Genomic DNA, 22,432 nt, shown 5'->3' on the forward strand with positions numbered 1-22,432 from the left:
ATTAGTATTTTAATTATTAGTATTATTAAGAGTATTATTATTATGATTATTTATTTTTATTATGTATACAGTTATATCTAATTGGAACATCATACTAAAGTACACCAGTCAGCATTCATGCCATAAAGTGAGAATGCCTATCACGGATGAAAGTGCCCTAACCCTAACCCTAACCCACTACTATATGATAGTGAATGACAGCTTAAGACAAGCGATTTGCCCAACAGTGCTTGCCAGTGCCATGAAGTGAAAGTAACCAGCCAATTTCATTTCAGAGCAGTTCATGGAAGCCTGACACTGGTCATGATCAAGATTTTAAGAGGAACCCAGTGCAAACGCAATTATCCACCTCTAGTTCATTTAAGAGCACTCCAGTGGAAGTAGAAAATGCTCATGACTGCCAGTGACTGACACTGTATGCTGAAAACTGTCTGTGACAGTTGTAAAGATAGCCAAGATTCACCAGTAAATGCCTCAATACAGCATTAAACAAAAGTAATCGCCCATGTACAACACTAATCACCAGTAACCAACAGTGATGCCAATCAGTCAATGGCTTCGTGTTAGCTGACAATGCCAGACAGTAGAAGCAAGATTATTTCATTTGGACAAAGGCCGCCAGTGCCCGTTACTTTCCAGGGCTGGCAATGGCCCCCACTAAGAGCTGTAGTTTACTACGGGTAACTTAAACTTCTGATTTCACAGAGACATGCTATTAAAAGCATAAAAGGTTAAGAGAGTATGTCTCTATGAAATTAGAGGTTTAGGTTACCCGATAAAGGTCATCATTTGACTAAACAGTAGCTTTGTTATTGTCGTAACCACGTAATTTATTTACCTAAAATCAAACAAATGTATATGTTTTTATCTTGCTATATTTTGTATTCTCAATAATGACACTTATTTTTTTTTATTTTATTTTATTTTATATTTTTTTTATTTATTTTTTTTTTTTATTAGAGTGGTGACACGTGACATTGGTGGGTCTGACCCTGAAAGAATGTCTGCTCCCAATACTGTGAAATACGTCAAGGAAGTTTTTGACGGATCAGATGTTAAGGTAAAATCTTAATTTAATAATTCTCTCATAAATCCTTTTGATATGTGACTTATACGACACCTGCTTGAAAATAAAATTCTATCACAATCTTCGGCAGTCAAGAATGGCATGCCACTCTCAGCCCTAATCTGGTCAGCTCATCTTATTATTGTCCTCTTCTTATTGAATGAAATCTTATACAATTTCTGGGGTCTGGTAACTGAATAGAATATTCAAACTGTGTCGATCTCTTTTCTGAATATCACTGATGGATGTGTTATTAAGCCTCTTTCTGATATCTGCATTTTTTTAGTTTACCTTGCAAAAATACTCCAAGAATAGTTAAGTATTGAAATTAAGACACTGAGCGTCCTTTCATACTTTGTTAGTATAGCACATGTTTCACTTTCACATACAGTAGTAAGAACTAGCAATGCATTGTTGCTATGTGCTTCCTGTTCTATATCTTTTCTTTTAGACATCTCAATGTAGAATTTTAGGAGAGTAGAAATTGAACCTTGGGTTTACTTTCGACAGCTTCATAACTTTTGTTTACCTTATTTTGTTCTCTAGTCCTCACATTCTATTAAATTCTGATAAAGGGAGAATAATTGCTGTTTTCTGGGTCAAAATCCGCCCATCTAATACAACATATGTTCAATATTAATAAATTTCCAATTTCTGCAAGCCTGCTCCATCTACAATAAAACCTGCCGTGCATGTTTTGAAAGTCGAACACATACCTAACAAAGGGAAGTCATCCCGAAATACACCATCACAGACGCATCACCTGACCATCTGATGCAAGTAAGAATATCCTACATGTAAAATATAGTATATAAAAAAATATGTATACATATAGACATGAATTGGATCAATAAGAGAAACTGCAGAGCTGATTCCACCATTATATCCAAGTTGCATCAGTTTCAGTCTATCCGTCACACCTTTGCATTGTTCTGCCTTCTATAAACTTAAATTTCTTGTATACACATTAAACAATGCTTCAAGCAAACTACTTAAACCTATTATCTAATACTTTAGTTTTGTACTTTCATATAGTGTTTTTGTTTTGTTTGTTTTAGCTCCTTGCATCAAGTGGGTAGATTTGTTATTTTTGACTCTGAATCAGTATTTTTTTATTTATTTTATTTTTTTTTCCGCATAAAGTGACTTCGTCTTGTCTGGAACAATAGAATTTCTAACTTTTTTTAAAAATTTGTATTTCCAAAGTTTGCATTTTTTTTTTTTTCTGTAAAATTAGGTCAGTGTTCAGGAAGATGTGAATTGGCTTGAGAAAAGTTATCCTTTGCTTGGCGCTGTCAACCGTGCAACACGAGGTAAGTAGTTTGTGTCTGGTTTATATCTATTAAAAGTTGAACACATTCAAGAGTATTCTATTTAGTTTTAAGCACTTTTCAATGAAATATTCAAGTTGAACATAAAACCTTGTCAGCAGCGACTCCCACTCCTGTCAGAGTATTGGGTCCCGTCATTTATCTCCTATCTTTGAAGTGGATGTTTATGTATTATGTAGCTGTTAAGTCTGAATCTATGGTAGAAGAGTCGTGGATAATGTTCACAAGTGAAGGTAGGGGAAAAGACAGGATTGATGTTGTGTCTCTCTTCTCCTCCTACTGGCCTTTTCATTCTCTCTCCTCTTCTCCTCAAAGTGCATGATGCTATTGTGTGCTGCACTTCTTCAGGTCTTCCCATCCCTGACAATTTTCTCCCACAAGAACAGGTTGGTGTTTGATAGACAAGGTGTGCTTGAGTTGGGTTTTTTAGCACATTTTTTGGGCTCCTTATTGCCTCGTACTCTGGGCTAGTTCTCCATGTAATATTTTCTTGGAGCTTTGAATTATCCATCCTACGGATGTGTCCTATCCAGCGGAGGCAATGGTGGATGATGGTGGTCTCAACATTGGTCATTAAAGCTCATTCTTAGACTTCAATATTTTTATGGCTTTCACAGGGGATTTTCAAAATCTGCCTCTGTTTAGTTTGCTGGAAGCATTCCAGATTTTTTATATCGCTTCTATACAGCGTTCACTAGATTAATGAGAAATAGATTATAAGGTGATAATCAGATAATATAATTATATTATCTGATTATCACCTTTGTAGTCATGCTGTTGTATACTGGGCTATATAGTGAATGTATATATGTAAATTGTACATAATGAATCTCTTTATCTTGCTAATGTGTCATCTATTTGCGTTCATGTACTTTGTGTCTGTTGAATGTGTGTGACGTCTTTCAGTATATTAACTGGTGTGTATAATACGTATCTACACATGTTGACATACTAAACAATTTATAGACGGGAAAACAGATAAAGGTCTTTTATATTTGTGCTGGACAAAGAATATACCTTGAATAACAACCATTTTTGTCTGTTCTGAAATATAACCTTGTCTCTTATGAAAAACTCAAACAATGAAGTTGTTTCATATTAACATTTACTCTGGTTGCAAGTTGTTGGTTCTAAGGTGGCACACCATTTTCTTCTCCAGAACTACATGCGTTCATTTACCCAGTCCAGTGATCCCATGATTGCTATCGTCTGTCTCTACTCCACAACTCCCAGTTACAGACTGACTTAACTAACTTCCTACATGTAAATCTAAAATTCATTACATCATCACTATAGGTAGCCTAAAGATTCTTGCCAGGCTTTTGTCACGTATTTTGTTCTGACATTCTTAATCAAAACATAACTTTTCATCCATCAAGTTACATTCCCGAAAGCCATTTAATGTACATATTTTTATTCTTCTAAAATATAACTTTTCAGCAAGACTAGTTGATATTTTCCGGGAAGTTAATAACATAACAGCACTACGAAAAAACAACACGAGCCAAGTTCTTGCTAAACATCAGTTGAGCTATGGATGTGTGTGTGTTTTTTTAACACAATTGCATGTAACAATTGTATGTAGTGTAGAAAAAGGAGCCTCAAATGTTATCGGGTCTTCAGCTATCTGGTTGTGTCGGTCCTCAGTGATTTTCTTTTTGGTTACATCTATTCTCACCTGGGGAGGACTTCTGCAAAGTCATAGCCAGGATAGACCAGGGGGTGGGGGTCCAAACTTTTGTAGCAAAAATTTTATAAAATAGGTTTTGTTCATTTTCTTTTTTTTATAATTAGGGGAATCTAAAAATTGCAATTAATGCTCATTGAAATTTAAATGTTTTGATTTCTGAAACTTTTTATATAAATTGTCAAATTACTCCACCTGATTAATAAGTGCACTTTTGGGATTGCTTTAATTATAATTTTTCATGTTTCAAAGTTTTTGTTAAGTTTTGGTACCGTTTGCCACATTCTGGTTGTAATTAAATATTATAGATGTATAAAGCAAAACAAAAAGTAAACGAAACAATACAGAATAAAAATTAGTAAATATTTTGAATGAAACAAATCCAGTCCTGCAAAATTCCTCTACAAGTAGTAGTACAAGTAATTAAGGCATTATTGTGAAGTGGCAGACAAAATTGATTCACAAGCAGTAAATAATTCCGCTATTAGCAGGCAAGTTATTTGCATCAAGGCAAATGCCTGCCTGTGTATCTGTGGCTGCATTACTAACGTTTGAAATTAGGGAAAAAATTTCAGTTGACTTCTGGTTACGCCCTTAAATTCTGTGTTTGGTCATTTGTGCTAGTCACCACCACACCTTGATTAACAATCTTATTTCAGATGGCCGTTGTTTCTACTAACCTCACGATACTTTTGCTCTGTTGATCAACTAACACTTTGGTGGGAAGTGTTCATATCACACGTATATACTTTTTATCCTGTGTTGTGACAAAAGCTGTTGATGATGCAGAAGGTGGCAGTATCATCTTTACCATCTCTGGCTGAAACTGATGACAGATATCAAACAAATATATATACAAATTACTTTAACTAGTAAAGCTGTGACCAAAAGTTGCATATATTTGCTAATATCACTATGCCGCTCCTCCCAAAAAAAAAATAAAAGTAATCTCTAGAAGGATGATATAACCACAAAACTATTACTACACTACCCACCCCACCAAAAAAGGAGGTAATGCCTGAGAGGATCGTATCATATATTACACTCCTCTCCCTTAAAGGAGGAGGTAATTCCTGGTTAGCTTGTCTTATAACTACAGATGCTGCACTACTCCTTGCCCTGAATTGAGTATTAAAAGATTGTATGATTATTAGTAGTTTTGAATTTGGATGGATACCTACAATCTCAATTAACCTCACAAGTAGCAAAATCCCACAGCTTCACTGTAAAAGTTCCTCGATTTTGGTGAATCTTCTACTATAAAAGTTTCTTCCCTCAGACTTTGAGATTTCCTTCATATATTCTGCTTCTCCGATCATACCAACCTGCAAAAATTTAAGTGTAATGTAAACAGACATCTTTCTGCTCAACTCCATACTTAGTGTCTCCTAAAGATATGGTCCCTAATTCACAGTAACCCCTTGCGTATTAATGAAAGTTTAATATGCTTGGAAGGGATGAATGAGTAAAAAAAACAAAAAAAAACTTCTGTTCTTGTCCAGTATTCCTTCTATATTAAAAAATAAAGAAAAAATTTTGTATGATCTACCTATCTATGACGAAACAAAAAAATCATATTCCAAAAATTGCATAAAATAAGTAGTTTTATTTTTATAAAGAAAGCAAATTTTAGGAGATTAATGGGAATTCATAGCCATTTCAACATAAATATAGTTGGTATAAATTATTACTGAGTTATCTCCCTTGTTTTTTAGTTTTTTTCCTTTTTGTTTTCAAAATGACAGGTAAGATGGTTACTTTTCCGATACTCATTTTATTTTCTTATTTAAAAAAAAACCTACCTGCTCAATTTATGATTTTTGGAATATATTTTTGTTTTGTCACAGGTACATACATCATATGGATTTTTCTTTGTTTTCATTTTTAACATGGAGGAATTCTGGACAAGAATCAACACTTCCTTAGTAATAGATTGTACTTAGATGTGTGTGTATGTCTTCTAGTGTCAGATTGTATGAGGGTGTATATATGTTTGTATATACGTAGCACAGTCATCTATATGATGTGTATATGTGTGTTCTTTATGACCATCTAACTAGATTTCATTGTGGGTGTATATACATTTAATTACAATTCATGATGGGACAAGAATATACATAAATACCTTTACAACACAAAGGATGAATAACATTTATTTGGAGTTTCAACATTTAACCAATCTGAAACATATCTGGTCCATCTTCGTCTTGTTTGACGGAAAACTGCAATGGAAATTCTTTCCAAGAAATGACACTTCGGATTTTATTTTTGGCAATTTTTTATTCCAGAGTGTTTTTCCCCTTTTAGTAAATTGCAACGCTGATTCTGACTATCATCGTTTTTAACCTCCTCTACTTGGATCCATCACGATCTGAAGACCATTTCTGTCCCTCTCTCGATTCCAACTGACAACTAATTTCCACGTATCTCGAAAAGACCATTTCCCCCTTCTAAATGACGTCATTAGTATACGTTACTAAGATGATCACCTGATCTTTTTACATGTTATTATTCTAAATTGTTATAACATTTTTTAGTTACATTCTTAAATTAATGTAAACCAGAACTTGCCCCCATGCTTACAAAACTGTTTAAGCGTTGCCTTAAGGAGAAGTGCTTTCCAACACCCTGGAAAATCTTGTCGGTATGCTCTGTATTTAAGAACTCGGGTGATAAGTCATCTCCCTCTCAGTACAGACCAATAAGTCTCTTGTGTGTCATGAGTAAGTTACTGGAATCCATATTAAATTAAAAAGTAGTCAACCACTTCAGCAGAAATAACCTCCTTAGTGACATGCAATATGGTTTCCATTCTGCTAGATCTACAGCTGATGTGCTAACAGTTATATCCCATAAGATTAGTGAATCTCTCGACAAAGGCTTCATTTCTAGGGCAATTGCTCTTGACATATCAAAGGCCTTCAATAAGGTATGGCATAAGGGCCTACTTCCCAAGATTTCCAGCTACGGTATAACTGGAAATGTTTTCTCAATAATTAAATCATTTGTCTCTGATAGGTTCATAAGAGTAGTGGTTGATGGGCAGCAGAGTATTAATGCTGGAGTCCCTCAGGGGTCCATCCTGGGCCCAACTCTCTTCCTGATCTACATCAATGATCTCCCAAAACACATACTTAAATCATTTGTTGACATCTATGCTGATGACACGACCATCTATGGCAATACATCAAAGGCCGTAAATGACAAAGTTCTCTCTGATTCCCTCTCCTCTGATCTTGAGCGCGTCGTTCAGTGGGGTAAGAGGTGGCTGGTTACTTTTAATGCATCTAAAACCAAGCTCCTAACTTTACATCATCAACACTCTGTTCCTCATCTAGCATAAATTGAAATGGATGGCTCTCGTCTGTTGCCTGGGCCACTGGGAAAATGGTGGGATCCTTCTACGACTCCAGAAGACCTCTCACTACTGATGCAATTCTCTATCTCTATAAAATCCAAGTACATCCAAAGATGGAGTACTGCTGCCACATCTGGGCTGGAGCTTCAAAAAACAGCCTATTCTGCCTTGACAAAGTACAAAATAGACTTTTGTGGCTTGGTGAGGGATGCTCTCTTTTCTTTCCTGCAACCTCTCTCCCACAGAAGAGACGTTGCGAGCTTGTCTTTGTTTTATCGTTACTTCCATGGCAAGTGCTCATCCGAGCTCCAATCTCTGGTCCCCCCCTCGCCAATCCTTCATGATAAACATCCGTCTAGCTAAAACCACTGTCAGTAATTTCCCCCACACTTTATCTGTGCCTAAATCAAAACGTAGATTCCATGAACATAGCTTTTTTCTGAGAAGTGCACGCCTGTGGAATTCTCTTCTGTTTGCCTGTTTCCCACCTGGCTACAACTTGGACGTCTTCAAGTCCAACATAAACAAATTCCTGATTAATCGCCCCTTTAAGACACTTTATCAAATCTCTAATACCAACTATTACTACAATACTTATTGATTATTGTACACAAAATAACCCTTATCCCCGAGTGGCTTCTGGGCCTTGATAAATGGTGATCCCCATGTAAAAAAAAAAAAAAAAAAATATTTATTCTACATATTTTAGCTGACAAAACTTTTTGGCTTAAATAATCATGATTGTCAAATAACACAATTTTCAGCATTGCCTGGCCAACATCTAACAGATGGTCTCTTTATTTCCATTTTTATTTTCCAGATCTGGAGCGTCATTCAGCCCGACTCATTTTGTTGGAATATAAAGGATGTGGCCAAACCGAAGAAGATCTTTTCTTAGTTGGAAAGGTTAGCAGTCCTCTTTCTCTTTTGATCAAGATTATTTTAGAAAAAGCTTGCATCATTTTAACTTCAGCTTTGTTTAACAGAAGTCATATCAATGTATACCATGGAAAAGTCCCTTCTGATTAATGTTTATGTAATTCCAGTTGAATTTTAATTTTTATAATAGTCTTTATGGTCCTTTTTTTTTTCTTTTTTGGAATGGTTTTGTCTTTAATAAAATGTTATCAAAATATATTTTTAGTTTCTATTTTAAAATACCAATTAAACTTGCATAGAAAAATTTGTAATATAAAATAAAGATGTAAAACATTTCACATTTAAAGAATTTCATTTTAACAAAAAAAAAAATCCGAATAAAAAAAACAAAAAAAAAACAGTAAGAAAACTGGAAATCATTATGTAAACATTAATCAGAAGGGGGCTATTCCTTAAGCCGTGTTGAGATGGCAGGGTTTTGTTAAAATGACAGACGAGATATACCAAGACTTAAAAAACGAGAGGCAATGCGTTATTTTGAAAGAACCATGAATGAATGCATTACATTTCAACTGAAACGGCTGAGAGGAATTTCTTTCGTTTTTGTTTTCCCTTCCAACTGTCTTATACAACGTGTTGGGTCAGTGTTAAAATGTAACACCATTGAAGAAGAATAATAACCACGTTACAAGAAAATGGAAATTTAAATGACTTAATTTTTTTTTTTTTTCTTTTTTTTAATTCAACTCAAGATTGTTTTAGAAACTTAAAAAACCAACAAAATTTTCATCCATTCTTTCAAAGTCTTCTGTTCTACATACCACATCTCCCTATACTCTCATGATTAAATCTTCCTTTGGGATTCAGAGAACTAACCCAGTTTTAAGACTTGCATTACATATCCACTGTATTATTCTCGTATCGCTTCTCTCCATGCAACACATGTCCACAACTCTCACTGGTTAAGCGTCACTTGCATACATCATTGCACTGCATATGTAGTGAACGGTGTCCTCAATTTGTAGAGATCAGGATTACTCTATCTTGTAGATAATATCATGCATGTTCAAAACTGGCCTCAAAATGAGACGACAAATACAGAGTTACAATATATACAAAAAATATATTTTATCATACAAAGTAGAAACAAAAGTGTATGTGCATGTAACACGTGTATGTGTGTACAGGCATAAACATGCTTTAACTGTTAATGCTGTTTGTATGTTCGTTGTGTATGAACATGGAAAGTTCATTGTGAATGTGTGTGTATTTAGTGTTCAGCGAGATATGGTTGTTGTATACATGTGTCATCTTACCTTAAAATGGAATGTACGTTGGACTACATCGGCGGTTCGAATGAAAGAGATCGAGAAAGGTAGAGAATGGAAGTGGATAGAGAATGTGAAACAGGAAGTAGACTCCACCCGTCGGGTAGATCAGAAACTATGCCAAGGGCAAATAACCGTTGCATCATTGATGTGTGTGTGTGTGTGTGTGTGTGTGTGTGACATACCTATCCGCATATCAGTTTGAAAAGCATATGCCTATACATGCACATGTCTGATACTCTTACGTAATGTGCGGTTGATCTGAACTTGTTCAATCCATTCATAACTTTTGCAAGCACACTAGCACCTGCTCCACCTTGTGATCTGATAGTATCACGAAGATATCAAAACTTCTTGACATCCTCAGTAACTTTCTCATCCAGTATGCCCTGTATTTAAGAATTCAGGTGATAAGTCATCTCCCTCTCAATACAGACCAATACGTCTCCTGTGTGTCATGAGTAAGTTACTGGAATCTATATTAAATAGAGAAGTAGTCAACCACCTTAACAGAAATAACCTTAGTGACATACAATATGGTTTCCGTTCTGCTAGATCTACAGCAGATGTGCTAACGGTTATATCTCATAGGATTAGTGAATCTCTTGACAAAGGCTTAAGCTTAACCATATTACTTTTCATGCTTGCATTTTTCTATTGTAATCCATCATTTTTCCAGGCTTCCAGTAAATTCATTTGTTCTGTTGAATTTCAGTCTTTTTTTTTTTTTCCCCCATAAACATAACATACACATATGTAATAACAATGTACGGCACTCGTCTGCTTTCAATAAAATCCCCATAATTATCTCCTTTTCATGCTTTCATTCTCTCTGTTTCACTTGTTACTTCCCTTTTCACGAGAGCGGTGAATTGGTAGCAACAGTAGTCGCTGAAGCGATGTGGTTGCTATAGAAACCAGTCACAAAATAAACGTCACTCACCTCCTTACGTTTTTTTATGATTTTGAACACCAGTAAATTCATAACTTTTGTTTTACTGAACGAAAATTGAAAATCATTTTAACAATATAGCTGAAAAGGTGAGCTGTAATAATTGTTTGAAATTTGGTCAGAAAACGTGAGCAGTGAAGCTTTAAAGCAGTTCTAAATGACTAAAACTGCCACAACCATATATTCAAACGCTACCATGTTTGAATGATAGAAAAATACCGTTTTTAACCTTATTTTTAAACCTCCACATCTAAATATTGTTATGGTAGTCAAATTTGGGAATCTGGGAGAACTTTGTGTACTTATACAGGATAGGGACTCTGTTATCAATGGCATATTCCGGTCACATAAACTGTCAAGTGCTGTATGAAAACATTTCTTTTTTATTTGCAAAAATGATAGCCAATGTCTAAAATGCTAGCAAACAATTAAAATTTAAGGAAAAAACAATTATAATTAGTCATTGCTGCTAATTTCAATGAAAAAGGTACTTGTGCAGTTTACAAACTGTCTTGAGTAATAACCTTATCTAGAAAGCCATTCTTAACATGGGAAGGGAGGAGTTGCTTTTAAACTATCCTGTACTTTCACCTGACAATTTAATAAACAAAAGATACTGTTTGCCAATTGTCGACTGTTGCAATTTATTGGCACCTTCTTAGTGGTCTACGTAACCTACCCAGAATATGCCGATAGCAACACAGTATTCTGCGTGAACACCAAATTTTGAACTGAACATTTTATTCAATCCAGATTGTGCTCATTTCATCAATTATGAATAAATTAACACTTCTATTGCGATGGATAATGGAATAAAAAAAAATACAGCACTTGACAGTTTATATGACCGGAATATGCCAATGATAACAGTCCCTATTCTGTATAAGTACACAAAGTTCTCCCAGATTCTCATAGGTTTGAGTTCAGTTCAAAATTTCATCCAGATTCTGGAGTTCAATAAAGAAACTAAAGTTCAAAAAGATGCAATTGAAGAATGTCAAAGGTGACATCATCTGAAACATTAATGCGAATAATACAAATTGTTTTATTCAGATTATCTTGAGTTTTATTTCATGTTTTGACTGATGTAAGATTTGACCTTCTAAACATGTATGTTGTCAAACTCTGGAATCTGTATAAAATTTCAAACTAAACCTTTTATTTATTCCACGGTAACATGTTCTTGTTCCATCAGCCATGACCGGATAAACGTCCTAAGTAATTTGGAAGGACACATGATATAACGGATAAAATACTAAGTAAAATTTAGTTGGAACTGGCATTGTTCTGAGGGTTGATGGCTCCATCTTCTGTGCAGGTGGTACTAAGAATGCAATTGTAAATTAAGACTTCTAATCATGAACTAAAGAGTTTTATGTGAAATTGCATCTAGATTCTCCCAAGTTTGACAAGATATCCTGAATAAGGTTGAAGGTTACATAGGCCGATATGTTAAAACAATCAAGATGAGAACAGTAGTCCAAATAATATAAATTATCAATCCTTATCTAAAAAATTCAGAAACAACTTGTATTGTTTTGTATGGAATCTATTTTCAGATTCAAATTTAAAAATATTTCTTCCTTCCAAATAAACGTCTGCTAATTTTGTATCCTTTCTCCTCCTGCTGGTGATGTCCCAAACTTTGGCCGTTCCTGGGTTCCAGGTGGTCATTGGTACCTTCTCGCAAAAAGGTTGCCACTGTGAAGTCCACAGATGTTGAAGGATTCCATCTTGTCAGATTATCACTTGCGTTGTCAGGATCATGAGAGCAATCATCTGGTGTTCGTCATCAGTTGTATCCCTGAGAAGAAAGAGTCACTTTTAAGCAAGAAGACTAAATGACAGTTCAATGATTCTTTATGTGGCAAGCATGCGTGAAAGTGCTCAAGAGTGGTGTAGCAATGTCTTAGTCTGGTCTACCTACATTGAAAATGAGTTTGTTCAAGGGCTATAAAAAGCCAACATCAGAGTCGTTCAGTGCGTGACTGCCAAGGTTGCTCTGGTACCATGTTGCTTCAACAAAGTTGCTTGGGATCGTGTCATGTTTTGATGGAGTTGTTTGGGATCATATTGACATGGCATGAATATTTATTCCATAAATGTTTTTTGTTTTTTCTTAAAAAAAATTTTTTTAGAAGTTTTAGCAATTATTTCACTATTTTGTGTACAAACAAAATCTCTGTAGTTGAATTAAATTGTCGCCCTTGAATTTTGGCAAAATTTAAAATATGGTGGCCAGCATTTCTCTCATTCAGCTTGTCTAAAATTTATTTTTTCTTTAAAAAAAAAAAAAAAAAAAAAAAATTACTACTTGATCAAATTCATGATATTCCGTTTTGGGTATGTACATCATAGACTCTTCTGCATTTTCTTTACATAAAATTTTCATTATAAGTGCAATTCTAAATAAACACATCACAATTTTCAGTTTTTAATTTTTGAACAAGAAATAATTTACATAAACCTTTTGCTGATAAAAAAAGTAAACAATGTAAAAGAAAAAAAAAAGTCAAGTGAATTAAAAATTTTTATCTTTGTTTCATTTTGTTTTTCATCCATGTAGGGTATTACCTATGACACTGGTGGCCATGACATTAAGGCTGGCGGTCACATGGCTGGAATGCACCGTGACAAATGTGGAGCTGCAGCTGTAGCTGGATTTTTCAAGGTGAGTTCGGAAATGAATTTGAAAAACTTTCAAACCAAGAGGAAAAGAAGAGGGTAGTCTCTGTTAAGCTCAATTTCTGCAAGAAGAGATTTACTAGCTTTATCTTTCTGACATTGCCTGGTTGCCGCTTTATTTTCATTTCATGCTCACCGGACTTCAACCCAATTGAAAATGTTTGGGGATGGATGACAAGAGAGGTTTATCGAAATGGCAAACAATATTCAACAAAAAAATGAACTCCATGAAGCCATTTTCAGAAACTGGAACAAAATCCCCTGCACCTTAATGGAAACCCTTATTTCTAGCATGCCCCAAAGAATTTTTGAAGTCATCAAAAGCAGTGGAGGTAGAACTCATTAAGTTTGATTGGTGAATGTTTTCATACACTTTTCATACACTTTTTGTACAATTTAATAGAATTTTTGTCTCTGGTCCTATAAATTTTGATCATGTGTAAAAAGCCTAATTTAATAAAAATGTAAATTTAAAAAATAAATCTTTGGAATGTACCTTTTTGTTTCCATAACCTTTTAGATTGTAGTATTGGTAACCTTAAGTCGGAAGAGTTTAAAATCTATCCTTAAAAGTTTTTTTAAAGATTTTTAAGTGGTCTTAAATTTTTGATCAGCAGTGTATTAACCCTTATCCTCAAGTGGCTTTTTGACCTTGATACATGGTGACATTTTAATAAAATCAAAACTGGAAAAAACAATTTTAGTCAGATTTCAATTATTTAAAAAACAAATTAAAACTTAATTTTCTATTTGTACAAATAATTTTTTTTTTTTTAAACTTTCAGTAAAATGAAATCTATATATCATAACATAAAATACAATAACAGTTGTCCAAATAATACAAGAGTGATATAGAAATAAAGTTATTTAGTTTTTTAAGAATGTTTTTGCAGATGTCACAGTTTATGATTTTTAGATAAAATCAAAGTAGAATTATGGGTTCTGACCCATTGAGTCACAGGTACATCTGGTAAAGGTTTTTTTTCTTACAAGGTAGTCGCCACTTATTAAGGCCTGAAGGCCACTCAAGAATAAGAGTTAATGAATGTAAAATGGTAGTTTAGTAATTGGTGTAGATTGAGTACAATTTGGATTATTTAAGGAGACAGCTCAACAAGAATTTGTTTACATTGAACTTGAAGGTTAACATGTAATTGGCTGGGAAGCAGGTCAATTAAATGGTGTTCCACATGTGGGCAGTTCTAGGAAAGAAGCTTTGTTCATGGAATCTGCACTTAGAATTAGGCACAGATAGAGAGGGGAAAGTTGTTGGTGGAGGTTGTAGTTAAGTGTTTTTTGTGAAAATTTATCAAGAGAGAATCACAGATTGGAGCTCAGATGAGCACTTGCCATGAAAATAATGATAGATAGGCTTGCAACATCACTTCTTTGAGAAAAACGTTGCAGGGAAGAGAAAAGGCATCGCCTACTAGGTTTCAAAGCTGGTTTTGAACTCTATGAAGGCAAGATAGGGTGTGCTGAGCAGCCTTGTCCAGATGTCGCAACAGTACTCCATTTTAGGACGTATTTAACTTAAAAATATGGAAGCATTTATGATAAAACTTTTTCCAGTACTTTATTCTAAACAAACTGCCTGTGTCCCGGTGCTGCCTGGAAAGGAGATTAAGTACAGAATAGTTAACATGGTGATAATTACTTTGAATTTGCACGTTCCACAAAGTGCAGAAATAAGTCGAGTTTAATTTAAATACTTTTTTTTTTTTTTTTGTTATTTGATTGGTTCATAAATGTTCGTAACAAAATTTGTATATGACTTTTAAAAATTCCATATTTTTCCGAAGATGTATATGACAGAAATGCAATGAAAAAAATTTTGGTATAAATAATGTAGAAGCACAATGTTCGTTTATTTCCTTCGTAACAATCGCATGTTGAACTAGTTCAGTTTCAAAATGTCTTTTTAAAAAAACAAAAAAGATACAATTCAAGTGTAATTTTACATGAAAATTCTGTATAAAAATAAATAAAAAAAAATAAGTAGTTGAGGTGAGAGGACATTTTTTATTTTCCAATTTTTTTCTGTTTATGTCAACCATTTTCTTTTCCAATGCTTTATCCTAAATATATATATATTAATTTTTCTTGTCAGGTTTTGTCAATTTTGAAACCCAAAGGAATCCATGTATTGGGTTCTATGTCAATGGTACGCAACAGTGTTGGCCCAGGTATGTGGTAAAATATGGAAAAGTTTCTCCAGGTTTCAAATGCTTTTCAAAGTCTTTCTCTAGAATTGACTAATAAAATGTTAAGCTATTTTTTAGTACCAAACTTATGTTATTGTGCCATGCCCCCTCCTTTATTATATATAAAATATTAATTCATACATTCATTTGATGAACATTAACTTTATCATTCGATGCACAAATTAATCTCCTATACTGCTACTCTACGGGTAGGATTCTTCACATTTACCTACAAAGAATGGTTTGTATTATTTGGATACTTTGGACTACTGTTCTCATTTTGGACTCTGGAACAAGAGTATGCTACCATTGTGTAATTAAATAACTGGTTCAATTTGCAACTCCGTACAGATTCCAGAGTTTGACAGAAAGATTCTTATGTTATACAAGATCTATCTGAAGAAGATCAGAGGTTACATAGGCTGAAACGTGGTGTGAATAACACTCAAGATGAGAATAGTAGTCCAAAAAATTCAAATATGAATTATCAATGCTTATCTCAAAAATTCAGAAACAATTTCTTATTTTCTTTTCATGTGCAATGTTTTGACTAATTTGCATTTTTTGTTTTCAGATGGTTATGTAGCTGATGAAATTGTGACATCTCGTGCCAATGTTCGTGTGCGTGTCGGCAACACAGATGCTGAGGGTCGAATGGTCATGGCTGATCTTCTCTGTTACATGAAAGAACAGGTACACTTTATATTACAGGTCTCTCTTTATATTTCTTCTCCAACAGCTGCAGTCTTCGGCCATAGACTCCCAGCCTGTTGAATCAATACCATCTGCCCTCATGTCTCGCTTGCAGAAATCCTTGTAATGTAAAACAGGTCTTCCAGTTGCGAGATTGCCATAATGAATATCTTTTGAGATCCTCTCATCGCCTATTCTCATAGAATACTCAAGCCACTGGAGTCATCATTGGGTGAGCAGAGCAAACATGCCGAGGAGAGAGACTTGGATCTGATAAGTTCAGAGAAAGATTAAATCTGGACACCGTGGGGAGATGTGTGCACAACAGGAGGCTTCAATGGTATGGCCACATTGAAAGAACACTGAAGTATGTATGTGTGTGTGTGTATATAATATATGAGTACATTCATGGACAACAAAAATCTATTAAATAAAACAATCAAATAAAAAATATAAATTTTAAAACTGAAATAAATATAGTTAATATTAACATTTGCATCTAATAAAAAATAAAATAAATATCACAACTTAGCTTCTGTCTTCAATGCAAACTATTAAAAAGTCTTAGCTTTAAAAGAAACTTCAGCATTCAAAGATTTTTCTGGGTTGGATGCAGAACAATAGAGGTTACAGGGCTGATCCACAGGGGAAAGCCAAGGAAAATATTGAAGAAGATAAGAATAGACATATGTAAGGATAATTTTGATTTTGTTGACATTTTATTTTTATTTTTTGTTTTTGTAGGCCTTGAAAGTGAATAATCCCCAAATATTTACAATTGCCACCCTAACTGGACATGCTGTACTAGCAATGGGACCTGCATACACTGTAAGTGAAGTCATATTTAGTTCTTTTTATTATAACATTTCTTTTCTACATAACATTTGACATAATTGCAAAAACAAAAAATCAACTAAAATGACGATGGAAAAAACATTCATATACAAAACTAAGATCATAATGAACTAAACGAATAAAATTTGATTACTTATTGCACAGTCCATCAAATCTCGAAAAAAGAAACACGAATAAACCTAGAACCCCATCCACCAACATAGACCCCTTCTACCAGGTCTCCTTCTCCAAGATCAGGGGTCTACATTCCAACCTTCCAGAGGTTGAAACACAATTATAGGAGACGAAACCGGACATATTCTTTCTAAGTGAAACTGGCATAGGGCCAACTACTTCTCTAGACGAATTCATAGTTAAAGGATACTCCAACTTAACATCTAAATCTGACTCTCCCAAGATCGCCATGGGCATGGAATATGTGCCTACATACAAGATGGCTTTCCATGTAGTAGGGATATCTCCAGAGAAGACCCTAATTTACCTTATATGTGCTTTCGGGTTGCACTAGCTTACACCACTGCATTTATATTTGCCCTCTATCGTTTTAAGAGCATATCTGAGAAAATTGACCACATCCTGTCTGCTCATCCTTCGGCTAACATCCACATTTGCAGTGACTTCAATGTCCATAATATGGAATGGCTGACCCACTCAAATAAAACCGATGACGAGGGGAGGTTTTGTCATGATTTTGCCATTGCCTATGACCTCACTCAGATTGTTCACGAACCCACCTGTGTGCCCGATACACCCGGTCAATATGCAAGCCTTCTAGACCTTTTCCTCACAACTTCCGCTGAGCTGTGTTCATGTTCCATTCTATCTCCTCTGAGATGCTCTGACATCTCTGTTGTAGCAGTTAAGATAAAAACGAAATGTAATAAGTCTTCAGACGTACCTCTCCACCGTACTGTATATCGGTACTCTATGGCTGACTGGGATAGCTTCCGTACATTCATATCTGACCTACATCTGCTTTCCATGTTTAAAAAGGATGTGTCCTCTATAGTATCAGACCTGACTGAATGGTTAATTATAGGCATAGACCGATTCATACCATCCAAAAAATTCCAACAAAAGCCTAATAGCCAGCCATGGTTCTCTCCTGAATGTGCTGCTGCCATCGCGCACAGAAATCACTTTTTCCATAGCTACCAACGTAATAGATGTACTGAGACTAAAGCTGCTTTCAGGACTGCCAGCAACCACTGTAAAAGAGTAATAAAACATGCAAGAGAGCTATATGCTCAGTCTGTTAAATCCAAAGTAGCTGATCAGCGGCTTGGTTCCCACCAGTTCTGGCAAATAGCAAACAGGATCTTGAACAGAAGTGTGCGTTCTATCCCAACTATCATCAATGGACCTGAGGTCATCTCGTCAGCATCAGACAAGGCCAGACTATTTGCCAAGAACTTTGCAGCTAATTCTACCCTATGCGACAATGACCATCAACTCCCTGTATTTCCTCCTATATCAGACAACACGCTATGCAACATACAAATATCTGTGCATGAGGTCGCCAAGCTAATCAAGAACCTTGATTCCAGTAAAGCAACTGGCCTTGATGACATTCCAGTTATAGTGCTGAAAAGGCTCCAACCAGAACTTGCCCCAATACTTACAAAACTGTTTAAGCGTTGCCTTAAGGAAAAGGGCTTTCCAACACCCTGGAAAATCTCATCAGTATGCCCTGTATTTAAGAATTCAGGTGATAAATTATCTCCCTCTCAGTACAGACCAATAAGTCTCCTGTGTGTCATGAGTAAGTTGTTGGAATCCATATTAAATAAAGAAGTAGTCAACCACCTCAACAGAAATAATCTTCTTAGTGACATGCAATATGGTTTCCGCTCTGCAAGATCTACAGCAAGTGTGCTAACTATTATATCACAAAGGATTAGTGAATCTCTTGACAAAGGTTTCCTTTCCAGGGCAATTGCTCTTGACATATCGAAGGCCTTCGATAAGGTATGGCATAAAGGCCTACTTCACAAGATTTCCAGCTACGGTATCACTGGAAATGTTTTCTCAATCATTAAATCATTTCTCTCCGATAGGTTCATAAGAGTAGTGGTTGATGGGCAGAAATCAGAGGCCCACAGTATTAATGCTGGAGTCCCCCAGGGGTCCATCCTAGGCCCAACTCTCTTCCTGATCTAATCAATGATCTCCCAAACCACATACTTAAATCATTTGTTGACATCTATGCTGATGACACGACCATCTATGGCAATACATCAAAGGCCGTAAATGACAAAGTTCTCTAATTCTCTCTCCTCTGATCTTGAGCACATGGTACAATGGGGTAAGAGGTGGCTGGTCACTTTTAATGCATCCAAAACCAAGCTTCTATCTTAACATCATCGATGCTCTGATCCCCATCTGGCATCAATTGAAATGAATGGCTCTCGTCTTGGAAAGACTATGTTTTGACAAGCTTCTGGGTTTGACCTTTACTCCTGATCTAAAATGGAACACGTACATAAAATCTGTTGCCAGGGACGCTGGGGAAAATGGTGGGATCCTTCTACCGCTCCAGAAGATATCTCCCTACTGATGCAATTCTCTATCTGTATAAAAGCCAAGTATGTCCAAGGATGGAGTACTGCTGCCACATCTGGGCAGGAGCTGCTAAAAACAGCCTATCCTGCCTTGACAGAGTACAAAATAGACTTCGTGGCTTAGTGAGTGATGCCCTTTTCTCTTCCATGCAATCTCTCTCCCACAGAAGAGACGTTGCGAGCATGTCTTTGTTTTATCGTTATTTTCATGGCAAGTGCTCGTCTGAGCTCCAATCCCTCGTCCTCCCTCGCCAATCTTTCACGAGAAACACACATCTGGCTGAAACTACTGTCAATAATTTTCCCCACTTTTTATCTGTGCCTAAATCCAAACGTAGATTCCATGAGCAAAGCTTCTTTCTTAGAACTGCACGCCAGTGGAACTCTCTGCCGCTTTCCTGTTTCCCACCTGACTACAACTTGGACGTCTTCGTCCAACATAATCAAACTCCTGACAAACCGCCCCCTTAAGTAAAACACTCTATCAAAACCCCCAATACTAATGATTACTACAATACTATCTCATTGATTACTGTACACGCAATAGCCCTTATTCCTGAATGGCCTTCGGGCCTTGATAAGTGGTGACCCCCATGTAAAAAAAAAAAAAAAAAAAAAAAAACTCCATCCTCTGTCCCATCTCTATGGCATGTACTCCAAAGAACTTATTGTACTTGTACTACCTCCTCCATCTGGCATAAATACAGCCCTAACCGACCACTGCAGTAACATACAAAAATTTAAATGTAATGTGAACAAACATTTTTCTGCACAACTCTGCATTTAGGAAGTTCCCTATAAATCTGACTGTTAATCACAGACTTTGGTATAAAAAATAATTTTTTTTTTTTTTTTTTTTTTTTTTTTTTGTAAAACAAAAAATTTAACACTTAAAAAAAATTCTCATCTCATTTTTACAATCATCAAAAAAAAGATATTGCAATTATTTGTCCTATTAAAATGAATTTACTAAAAACAACTTTTTTATTTAGAGTATCAAATGAACTAATAAAATTGCTGTAAGTTGAATTTGAGTTTAAAAAGTTGTTTTTGTTTTTTTCTTTTCAAGGCCGTCATGGATAATGGCCCAGCCAAGAGGAAAGGAATTTCCCAAATTCTGCAAAATGCTGGGGATCTTATGGGAGATCCATTTGAAATTTCAAACATTCGCCGTGAGGTAAACTTGATTCTTTTAAAATGATTCAAGAAATTTCAAAATAATATGTACTATATATTCATTGTATATTGTTTAGTTGAAAAAAAAAAAAAAACTTTAAAGATGAAATATAAGCATGTTTTAGTAAGGACAACAAACCACAAAAGTTGTCAAGAAACAAATATATAACAAATAAATGTTACCAAAGGCAATATCAGTTACTCTTCTACTTATCTGGATATGTTTTTAGTGTTTAACTTATTTTAAATTATTTATTAGATTTAAAATGCAAGCCCTTCAGTTAAAACAAGAAAGATGGCAGGCATGAGGCTGCCACATTGGAGTCTTGAGAATTGCTCAAACCTAAAAAAGAAATAAAAATAATGGTATAAATCCAAATAAATATCTGGTGACTGGAATGCTTGAACTAGCAGTAGAGACGCTTCCACTAACCACATAGTTGATCCATTCACAAAAGATAACTGATGCACTAATTGGATATCGCCTCGTCAACTTAGTAGGTTGGTAGTTTCAAATACTCCTTTCCAACAACGGAAAGGACACATTCTAATCTGGTGCTCAAATAATGGCGTGACCGCTAACCAGATTGACTTCATCTTTGTTAAAACCCGAGTCCTCCTTCATCCTTGACTGCTGTGCTTAAAGAGGTGCTGAAACCAGCAACGCACATGTCTTTGACCATGTTATGGTTCGTACAAAGTTATGCCTCTGATTCAAAGCCAAAAAGCAAACCTCGGACTTCACTAGTTCTGATATTTTAAGGCTTAAGCATCCACAAACACTTAAACGATTCCACATTAGCCTATCAAATAGATTTCAAGTCCTTGCTAACTGTCTCGTACATGAGACTACGATAAAGTGACATTCAAAAAACGTGATTTCTAGTCAGACTTTTAAAACAAAGAAAGTGGTGGTATCTTCAAAGAATACAAAAGCCTACACCGAGAAATCACCCACTCAGCCGGAGTGGATCACAACACCTACTGGTGTTCAATTGCTGATAATAGGAAGCAAGGGCTTCAGTTGATAATTCCCACAAACTCTATAAACTTGTAAAATCATGCACAAGGAACAAAACTATCATCGCAAAACTATCCTCGCCCTGACTGGTGATGCTATCACTGTCCTTGAGGACTGTATGGACTGTTGGAAAGGTCGTTTCGCGACCTTACTCAACCATGACTACCCTCAAATGTCGGTTCATGTCTACTCCAATATCACTTTGTCTGTGTATGAGTGTCACACAGATACTCCCACCATTGATGAAATAAGCAGCGTGTTGCCAAATTGAAGAAAAACAAAGTACCTGGAGAATACGGCCTTCCTGTGGAAATCTTCAAGCAGTGTCAAGACCCCACCATCCCCTTGGTTGCATTTGAAGTACTTTCCTACAAGACTGGAGTGATGCAATTCTTCTCTTTTTCAAGAAAGGTGATCGACAAAATGTGATTTCCATACCCATGACATAATGAAAATATTATGTTCCAAAACTCACCTAAATTAAATAGTTCTATTTTTATAAAGAAAATTATTTTAAAGCAATTAATGAAAATTCATATGACATTACAACCTAAATGTTGTAAGTTTTGAATTATTGTTGGGTTATGTCCCTTTGTTTTTTCAAAATGGTGAGTGAAGCCGTCGCCCTTATGATGC

General features: G+C 35.4%; 1 protein-coding gene across 1 annotated transcript in view; it reads left to right on the forward strand.

The window, feature by feature from the left end:
* The window catches only part of LOC145283581 (putative aminopeptidase W07G4.4), a 63,298-nt gene that overhangs the window by 36,063 nt on the left and 4,803 nt on the right, over positions 1-22,432 (forward strand). The window contains exons 7-14 of the mRNA XM_080132501.1: positions 961-1,060; positions 2,304-2,379; positions 8,263-8,348; positions 13,168-13,272; positions 15,397-15,472; positions 16,065-16,183; positions 16,928-17,011; positions 20,669-20,776. Coding sequence (XP_079988627.1) covers positions 961-1,060; positions 2,304-2,379; positions 8,263-8,348; positions 13,168-13,272; positions 15,397-15,472; positions 16,065-16,183; positions 16,928-17,011; positions 20,669-20,776 — 754 coding nt within the window. The remainder of the gene's footprint in view (positions 1-960; positions 1,061-2,303; positions 2,380-8,262; positions 8,349-13,167; positions 13,273-15,396; positions 15,473-16,064; positions 16,184-16,927; positions 17,012-20,668; positions 20,777-22,432) is intronic.

This window comes from Euprymna scolopes, chromosome 8 (genome assembly GCF_053919585.1).
Source record: "Euprymna scolopes isolate OS-2025 chromosome 8, ASM5391958v1, whole genome shotgun sequence".
Lineage (NCBI taxonomy): Eukaryota > Metazoa > Mollusca > Cephalopoda > Sepiida > Sepiolidae > Euprymna > Euprymna scolopes.